The sequence below is a fragment of the Morus notabilis genome, unplaced genomic scaffold, assembly GCF_000414095.1.
Source record: "Morus notabilis unplaced genomic scaffold, ASM41409v2 Scaffold720, whole genome shotgun sequence".
NCBI classification, from domain to species: domain Eukaryota; kingdom Viridiplantae; phylum Streptophyta; class Magnoliopsida; order Rosales; family Moraceae; genus Morus; species Morus notabilis.
Window position 1 is genome coordinate 298,057 of NW_010367011.1, and position 10,336 is coordinate 308,392.

Genomic DNA, 10,336 nt, shown 5'->3' on the forward strand with positions numbered 1-10,336 from the left:
AAGAAACGACACAAATTACAGTGTCACTCACTCACACAATCACATAACTGATGTCTGATATTAATAACACATTACTCTATCTCACTCACGGCCGGGTCGGGGCAACTCGGGTGAGCAGTTGCCCCACCCGCGGCCCAACCCGCAAATTACGGGTTGGGCCTATTATAATCCGAAAATTTTTTTTTTTAAAAAAACCCAACATTTTCGGGTAGGGTCGGACGAGTTTGTCGGGTTCGGGTTCAATTCTTACACCAATAGCGTGGGGCGAGAGGCGAGAGACGAGAGAAGAGGAGGGAGGCGAGACTCGAAAGGCGAGGAGGTGAGGACTGAGAGGCGGAGGAGTGAGGAGTGACCGAGTGAGGACGAGGGACGGCTAAGCTTCATTAGGGTAGGGCTAAGCTTCCAAACGGCCGGGTCGGGGCATTGCGGGTTCAAGCATGCCTAACCCGCTCCCCAACCCGCACAGTGCGGGTTGGGACTATTTTAAACCGGAAAAAAAAAAAAAAAAAACCTATAAAGTCGGGTCGGCTGGGTTTTGCGGGTTCGGATTGAAAACTTACACCCCTAGAAGCGCGGACTAAGTTTTTCGTTCATTTTCTGAGCTAGGGACTTCATAAAATATGGACGTAGCCGCAACAAAACCAGATCTCCAGCCGAGAATTCAATCTTCCGACGGTGCTTGTCTGCGACCGGAATTGTTAATTGGTTCAACGCACGGTAGTCGATGCAAAAATGCCAACTGCCATCCTTCTTCCTGATCAACAACACTGGACTAGCATACGGGCTGCTGCTAGGTCGGATGATGCCGAACGCCATCATATCTGCTACCAACTTTTCGATTTCTACCTTCTGAACCTGAGGGTACCTGTACGGCCGTATGTTTGGCGGAGATGCACCATTCCGAAGTACTATGCAATGTGCCCGTGCCCATTTTGGGGGCAACCCCTCGGGTGAGCTGAAAACCGTGTGGAATTCCCGAATTAGCTGCTCACAACGCGCCGGGATTGGGCGAGCTTCTCCCTCTAGCTCCCCATCGGCCACCGCGCGGATTTCCAGCAATACCCCAACCCTCGTAGTGTTCCAAATGCGTGACAAGGAACACAAACTGACCGGGGAATAACTCAAAGAGGGGTCCCCCGTCCAGCAAATCCAGTCTGTTCCTTTCTGGAATCTCATGGTAAACTTAGCCCAGTCTGCCCACACCTCTCCTAAGGTCCTCAGCCATGAAATTCCTAAAACCACATCAGCACTGCCCAATTCGAGGGGGAAAAAGTCCTCAACTACCCAGTAGCCCTGGACCAACACCCTCACTCCTCGGCACACACCGCACTGTTTGAAACTCATCCTGTTGCCCACCTCAATCTTGTGTCGAACCATTGAATCCGTTGGGATAACTAATTGGTGCACCAAATCCGCAGCTGTGTGAGGCCCCACTATCCACCAGAATTATAACCTCCCGATTTCCCAAGGTTCCTTTCAACTTCATCGTTTTTGCCGTGGCCATCCCTTTCAGGGAATGTAACGACAATCCTAGGGCTTCCTCACCTTCAACATCCGTAGCCTTGGCTGATTCCTCCTCCTCCCGACACTCTTCCTCATTGGCCTCGTCTCCCTCGAGCGCGAGGAGGACTTGTAGCTGGCGATTCTTGCATCTATGGCCTGGGCTGAATTTCTCGTCGCACCTGAAACAGAGCCCACGAGCCCGCCTCTGTTGAACCTCGTCATAGGACATGCGTCGGTAATTGGTACCGCCGCTTGCTGCTGGACCAGCAGTCGGTGGGGCTTCGCGAGTCCGAGGTGTTAGCCCTTGGTCTCGCCAATTTGGGGATCGAAGAGAGCTCTCTGATTTATCCCCAGGGCTGTGCGACGTCGTATTCGGGGTTGGGTTACTAAACCCGGTTCGTGCGCTCATCTCAAGTCGGTTAATTCGCCCCGCCCAGGCCCTCCGGATCCGATCCACCACATCCAGCCTCTCTTCTGCTTGCTAGGCCAGATCCATGGCTCCTATCAAGTTACTGGGCTTATGCATTTTAACCTCAGCCCTTATGTCCTCCCTCAGCCCATTTAGGAAAGCTCCTTTGAAAACATTTTCTGGGATCCCCCTCATCGACGCCGCCAGAGACTCGAACTCCTCCCTATAGTCCGCCACCACGCCGTTTTGTCGAATAGCCATCAACCGCTCGGTTGGGTCGCCCTCTCGAGATCGGCCAAAACGCTGGAGGATAGCTTCCCACAAGTCATTCCATCCCACAAAAGGTTCCTGCGCATCCAGCCATTGGAACCACCCTAGGGCCTTCCTTTCCATGCATACTGAAGCGGCCACCACCTTCTCTCTCTCGTCGACGTCATTAATGGCAAAGTACCGTTCCGCTTGAAAAACCCATCCGTGCGGATCTTCGCCATGAAATACAGGAAGTTCAAGTTTCTTACCCCGATGTTCGACCCGTGCGCGTGGCCTCTCTGGAGACCGATAACGGTTGTAGCCTTCCCTTCCTCCAGCCTGTTCCCTTCTCGGAGGACTTGGAGCGGCTCGAGCTGGCCGTCCAAGTTCGCGCCTTGGTGGAGTTCGATCCTCCGAGAGTCTCCCAAAAGGAGAGTTGCCTTCTCTGGGTCGCCGTGGGGGTGAACGGTAATTCCGAGCTTGTCGTAACGTGAGCTCCTCTTGATGGTGCCTTGGATCCCTTCCACCTTGGCTCCCACCGCAGTAACCTCCCCTTGCATCTCGCCGATCCGTACTCCCATGGAGGCCACTTCCTCCTGCAACCGAGGTACTGGATCCACCGTCGTTTCAAATGTCTGAAGAGCATCTTGGAAATTCTTCAACCATCTCTCCAAGGATCCCACTCGATCTAGCTGGTGCGCCATAGATCGGTGCTCTGATACCAACTTGTTAGGATTCTAAGTAGTTCTCAGGAATTTACACCAATTGGAATGAACAGATGCCAAAATATAGAAGAAATGAACCAGAGGAAATGGTTCTGGTTACTTTACTAATGAAAACAAACGGAATACAGGATAAGAGGAGAATTCGAGGACCCTCTACCTCCAGGAATAGCTAAACCCAAACAAGAAATCTCGATACCTTTCCCTTACCCCCAGCTAGGCTATTTATTCTCTTTGCTCGTAACTAACTCCTCCCCCTCCCCAACTGACCGCTACCCCCTCGACCTTCCCCATACCAAAACCGAATACCCCAACTGAATTCCTCATCTCCATGCTCAATGTTACCCCAAATTACCAGCCTGCCCCTGTTTGTCTCTCTTCCCTCTTCTAGCATATACAAACTTAAGAGGCGGGGACCTATCAGATGTTCAGTATAGGTTCGGACTCCTTTCATGAGTGCTATAGGTACATCAAGATCAAATACAATAGGAGTAGAATTTGACAAAGGAGGATTAGAAGAGTTACCTGGAGTAGTAGATGGACTATTGCTCGGAGACAGTGATTGGTCTTGTGCTCGAGTTGTAGGCAAGTCTTTATTTATTTTTTTTTATGAGTGCTCCTTCGGGCATAAACACAAAGCTCTGAGGAGGGATTATTGCAATCTTTTCTTAGTATTTCTCCCCATGTTTGCAAGCTGCTAAGTTTGGCAATGGCATATCAATTTCTTGCTTATTTGAAGAGGAGCAATCAAGGATAGGTAGTGGAATAGAGGTGTTAGGCAAAGGAACAGAAATGTTGGGCAGAGGATGAACTGTTTCTGTTTTTGTCTCCCAAAACTGAGCTTCACTATTCTCTATCTCCCCCTGAAAACAATTTTGCCCAAAGTAAGGTTGATTTTCTACAAACGAGACATCCATACTTACAAAGTATTTTTTGGTGTGAGGATTATAACACTTATTCCCTTTTTATTTGGTGCATACTCGATAAAAACACATTTTTCTGCCTTGGGATCAAGTTTGGAATGAAGTCGATTAGGTATATGGACAAACACAGTACACCCAAAATTTTTTAAGGGTAAGTCAGAGAAAATTCGACACTCAAGAAAGAAATTTTTGAAACACTCAAAGGTGTTATATACTTTAAACACGGGTAGGCATTCTGTTGATCAAATAACAAGCTGTTAAGATAGCATCTCCTCATAGATATTTTGGAACATACATATTGAACATAATAGCACAAGTAAACTTCAAATAAATGTCTATTTCTTCTCTCAGCAATACCATTTTGTTGGGGGGTATCATTACAAGTAGACTGAAGTTGATTTCCTTTTTCTTTTAAAAAATCTCCCAAGAATTGATTGAATACTCGATCCCATTATCCGAATGAAGGATACTTATTTTTGTTTGAAATTGATTTTCAACCATGTTATAAAAAATCTTGAATAAATTTTCAACTTCAGATTTATCATTCATCAAATATACCCAACACAACGGAGTATGGTCATCTATAAAGGTAAAGAATCATTTTTTTCCTGAAAATGTTGTAATTTTTTAAGGTCACCAAACATCATTGTGAATCAAGTAAAATGGTTTTGAGGCACAATATGGTTTTGGATTGTAAGTAGTATGATGGCTTTTAGATAAATGAGAACTTTCACATTGAAAAGATGAACAATCCACATTTTTGAATAGAGCAGGAAATTGATATTTTCCTAATCTAAGATGCCCAATCATCATTTGTTCACGAACAGAGAGAACTAATACTACTACTAAAGCCTTAAGTTCATTTATTGTGGAGAAAGTTGTCATCAAAATAGTAGAGGCCGTCCTCCATTCTAGCGCTGCCAATCATCATCCCCGTGCTCAAGTCCTGAAATTCACAGTGAGAATCAAAAAAGGTAACACGACAATTAGAATCTTTAGAAAGTTGACTCACAGATAAAAGATTACATGCAAGATTAGGGACGTGAAGGACAGATTTTAGAGTTATCTTTTCATAAATTTTGACATAACCTTTTCCTTTAATGGATGAAAAATTTCCATCTGCAATTCTAACATTTTTTCCATCCGAACATGGCAAAAAAGGATGAAATATATGAGAAAGATTTGTCATATGATCAGAGGCACCCGAATCAATGATCCAAGGTGTAGGATTAAAATGACAAGAGAAAGATTTGGAATTGAAGGACTCTTGAGGGCATTCTATTGATAAGATATGCAGCGGTAAGGATGGCTTCACCCCAAAATGCTTAGGGACATGTGTGGAGAACATGAGTGATCTAGCTACTTCTAAAAGGTGTTGGGGGGTGTCGACATAGGAGCTTTGATGAATTATTCCTTGACAGATAGTTTCCTAAGATTGACTTATTCTTTGGCATTATCGATTTTCAACACTTGGATTTTTGACTGGAACTGTGTTTAAATCATGGTGTTGAAATTTTTGAATATTTGACGTCTCAAGACTTTTCTTTCATTAGGAAAATCCATGTGAGTCGAGTATGATCATCGATAAAGGAAATAAACCACCTAGCACCTGTCAAATTTTTAACTCTTGATGGCCCTCACACATCACTATGAATTAATGCGGATGCTTGTGATGGTTTGTAAGTTTGACTAGGATATGAAATACGAGTATGCTTGGCAAGTTGATAAATTTTGCAATGAAAAGTGCTTTGATCTTTTATTGATGAATAGAGAGGGAAACAACTTCTCTAGATATGCAAAGTTTAAATGACCTAAGCGATAGTGCCATAGCATAAATACACTATCATTATTGAAATTACAAATAGGACTTGACTTTTTATCTGACTGACTCTTTAAGGACACACAACTTACTGTTTGGGCTAGTATTTCAAGTGTAGAATCATTCTTGAGAAGGTAGAGCCCTGAACACGCCTTAGCACTGCCAATCATCCTCTCCAAATCCAAGACCTGAGATTTACATAGATTAGGAGAGAATTCAGCAACACAATTCAGTTCACGGGTCAGTTTGCTAATTGACAATAAATTGCAATCAAGGTTTGGAACAAGGAGCACATAATCTAGTGTCAGGTCCTTTGAGATTACAACTTGTTAAAGTGTAAAACTACTGTTAGCCCACATCCTAACAGCTTAAGCTTTTGGGATGGATTGGTAAACTAACATGGTATCAGAGCGGGAGGTTCTGAGTTCAAACCCTCGTAATTGCACTCTTTATCCCCATTTAAAATTGTCATCACGTGTTGGGTCTTTATATATCTTGGGTTTAAATATTCACGTGTTGGGCTTTCCAATTAATTTACCCACACGATTGCCCATTATCCAGCCCACACGTGAGGGGGAGTGTTAAAGTATAAAATTACTGTTAGCCCACATCCTAACAGCTTAAGCTTTTGGGATGGATTGGTAAACTAACACAACTGAACCTATTTCAACCACTTTTTGAGAGAGATCCATCAGCAATACGAACTGTATAATTTTCGAGACATGGGTTGTATTTATGAAAAACAGTTGGGTCTCAAGTCACGTGATCTGATGCCCCTGAGTCAACGATCCACGGGTTTGTTTTCTTTTTATTAACAGTGAGGCATCCGCAAGTTTGCATTTTTCGTGCTAACGAACCTGTCCCTATGATTGTGGAGGTTGTGTTCTGGTGTGTAGATTGGCTGATTAATTTCTGCAGTACCTCCAATTGCTTCTTGTTGAATGGTCCTGATTCGGGCCTGATTTGCCCTTTTTTCTTGCAATTTTCTGTATTGGCAGATTGGGTTCCCTATGCAGTGAGTGTAGAGGCCTCAAGTGTCGGTGTGTTGAAGTATTGAATAACAGTGATTGGGAGAAGAGAGCCTTCCGATCCTCCATTGTGGCTTGAAACTGTAGTCTCTGAATTGGAGATGACTTCGGTAGAGGTTGAATCTGGCTCTCAGTTGCCTTGCCGTATTTGGTCATGAGAGGAATTTTGGATATTCAGAGAGGTCCTCTGATACCATAAAGAAAAACTGAGGAAGAGATTCTGATTTTTCTTATTCAGAATGAGGAAAAACTACAGGGATTAAATACGCGTAAAGGCCAGCAAATGCCACCTAATTGCTGCCTCTATTCTCCGTAATTACAGCCTAATTTACCAAGATTATTCCTCTACTAAACTAGGTAAAAAAAATCAGAGAGAAATCAGGTAGTGTCCTACCCAAATCTCGTTATCACAATAAGCAGCAAATTAAGGAAACAAACTAGGAAACAAATTATCAGAATTCCTAGGACTGACTTTATTCAAAATTTCACCGCTTGCTTCCTAATGTTGTCTGTACTGTTATCATGTGAACTTAATGTCATGAGTCTTCAGCAAGAATAGGCCTTAAAAATACTGATTGTGGAGCAAACATTTTCATATTTGTTTCGCATTTTAACTTCGTGTTCTTTTTTTATTTGTATTATGGTTTCAGGGTTTACCAGAAGCATTGATGAAAGCAGGGGCAGTTTACAAATATGATTTGTCCTTACCTATTGAAAAGATGTATGATCTTGTTGAGGAAATGCGAACAAGACTTGGTAAGCAAAGTTCATATAGCTGCTTTCAATAGTATGAAATGTTGTTTTCCTTGAGATGGTAGTACTGTTTTTATTTAATGATTTGACAGGTCAGACACATGTTACTATATTTGCTAATATGTATAACTGGCTTAACTTGAGTTTAATACATATCTTTTAGGATTAATTACAAAAATTTCCCTGAATTATACTCGTTGTAACACTTTGCCCATTGATCTTTAAAACGTAACATATGTTCCCATGAACAATGAAATGTTAACAAAATAGCCCTCTCGTTAGGTTTTTAACTGAAATTGATATTTAATTTGTTATTTTGAGGGTATTTTAGTAACTCTATGGTTTAAAATTTAATTTGAATTTAAATTAACTTAAATATTAAAAAAAACTTCATAAATTTTTTTATTCTACCAAAAAATATTCATAAAATTTTTAAATTACATGCAATCAATAATGGATGTATCATAATTAAAAGTTTAAATTTAAATTAGTTTTAAATTTAAATTAGTTTTAAATTTAAACTAAATTTTAAACGGTAGAGCTACTAATGTACCGCAAAATAACAAATTAAATAGCAATTTCCGTCAAAAAACGTAATGGCAAAGTGTTATAATGGGTATAGTTCAGATGGAATTTTTGTAATTAATCCTATCTTTTAATACGTTACATTTTATTATTCCTGTCGAAATAAAGTCTTTTTCCCTTTCTTTTTCTCTTTGGAATTTTTAAGGTGCACTAGCTAAGGTAGTTGCATTCGGTCACCTTGGAGACGGTAATTTGCATCTCAATATTTCAGCTCCTCAGTATGAGGAAAAGGTAATTCCTTCAATCCTCCTACAATATTTTAGCTACGGTTCTCAGTTCTAACAAAATACTCGATAAGGTTGCAGATACTAGCACAAATAGAGCCCTTCGTCTATGAATGGACATCTAAACATCGTGGGAGTATCAGTGCCGAACACGGGCTAGGGCTGATGAAAGCTACTGAGATTTTCTATAGCAAGTCGACGAATACTGTGAGCATTAAAAGGATTTTAAAACATTGGATATCAACTGATCTTTCCTTTCTTTTCCCCTTCTGCGAGAAATAATAGTTATTTATGAATGTGTGAACGCATAATCTGTTTGGACAGGTGCAACTAATGGCTTTTATAAAGAAACTGCTGGACCCCAGAGGAATACTCAACCCTTATAAAGTTCTTCCGCACTCTCTCAGTTCTTAGAGTTGAAGTAAGAAACTTGATCAAGTTCACATGCTTCCAAAAAAGAGTTCCCAGTTGCTCCAGAAACAAAAGAATATGGTCCTGACTACCAATAATTTATTATGAACAATTGCTTCTTTCCCTTGGGAATATAATGTAACCGGTGGAAAATAAACGTCATGTTGTAAGTTTAACTTGTAAAATGAAGCTAATTACTTAGTAGATGGATAAATAAATAGATAAATAAAAACCTCTGGCTGTTATGTTCAGATTCCATATTTGATTTGGTTGGTAGGTGATTCCCAAATGTGTTCATATCTTAAAACAAAACAATATGGCTTAATGTTGTGCTCTGGGGAGTTCACTCCATCTTGCTATAGGCACACACTGATTACTTATCTTTCCAAGGTATTTTTTATTTTTCCCTCTTTTCTGAGGAGGCCTATTGGGCATCATTGGTCAAGAGAACAATCTATGTGCACAACTTTACAATGTGCAGCATCTGGTCTAAGTTGTAGAGAATCAAGACTATTTGTTAGTATAATAAACTTTAAACGTTGCTCAAAAAGTTTTTATATTTCAATACAAAACTATAATTATTCTATTTTTTTGTGGCGGAAATAGCGATGACAATCCGAGTGGTGATATGATGACACGACTCGAAATCCGTACGAAGTTAGTGTGTTTGAGTTTATTATAAATGGATTTGGATCATAATCGAGTTGACATGATTAACATAATTAATAAACAGGTTGGGTTAGGATTGACCGAAGTGACACGATTAATTATATGTGTCATCTGTAATTTAATGATATGTGATATAACATGAAAGTTTATGTGACATTAAATACAAAGTGTGAATTTTAATATTTGTAGGTAAAATTCATTTCTTTTTCTTAAAAGAAAAGATAAATTGACCAATAAATAAGTTAAACATGTCTTGACCGTATTAAATAAGTCATTATTATATTAGTTATTTATTCAATATATTAATTTAAACGGGGTATACGGATTGACATGATTAACACGATTAATAAATGAGTCGTATTTGAGTTGACATTTTTGACACGTTTAATAAATATGTCGTGTTTGAGTTGATATTTTTTGACACGATAAATAAACGGGTTGACGCAAACACGACTCACTAACACGAATTGCCATCCTTAGGCATAAATTTCATTTTATTTTTGTTCTAGCCCTAAAAGTCAAAACACCGGGGTGCAATTGGAATCAGAATCCCTCTTTCATTCAATAAATTAATATGGTATATTTAGTTCACACGTTTAAATAAATAATTTTGATTTTAAATTCAAATTTTGTGAGAGAAATTTTTTTTATTCAAATTTTTTATTAGTGAGCGAATTAGAATAAGGGGTTTAAATCTTAGAACCAAACTGGCCAATAATTTTCTGTCATTTTGGTGTTTTCTTTAACCATGTGACTTTTTTTATAGACTCACTGAACCTCTGTTAACTAGATTAAGATCCCGTTCGTTTTGCTGATTCGAGTTTAGAATTCGATTTTTGTTACAGTAAAAAGCTCTCACAAACAGTCACATCTAACTTTTTTACTACAGTAAAAAGCTCTCACATAAAATCACATCTCAACTCGAATTTTAGACTCAAATTAGCGAAACGAACGAGGTCTAAAATTGTGAAGATCACGATTTTCTTGTCCCTGTGAGATTGTTTAGATTTTTAAGTGGTTCACGTGATTGTGTAATTAAAA

At 40.1% G+C, this 10,336-nt stretch overlaps 1 protein-coding gene across 1 annotated transcript in view; it reads left to right on the top strand.

The window, feature by feature from the left end:
• Positions 1-8,849, top strand: part of LOC21396423 (D-2-hydroxyglutarate dehydrogenase, mitochondrial) — a 24,988-nt gene extending 16,139 nt beyond the window's left edge. The window contains exons 12-15 of the mRNA XM_024174427.1: positions 7,304-7,409; positions 8,137-8,222; positions 8,297-8,422; positions 8,540-8,849. Of these exons, the coding sequence (XP_024030195.1) occupies positions 7,304-7,409; positions 8,137-8,222; positions 8,297-8,422; positions 8,540-8,629 (408 nt within the window). The 3' untranslated portion in view covers positions 8,630-8,849. The remainder of the gene's footprint in view (positions 1-7,303; positions 7,410-8,136; positions 8,223-8,296; positions 8,423-8,539) is intronic.
• The last annotated feature ends 1,487 nt before the right edge of the window (positions 8,850-10,336 follow it).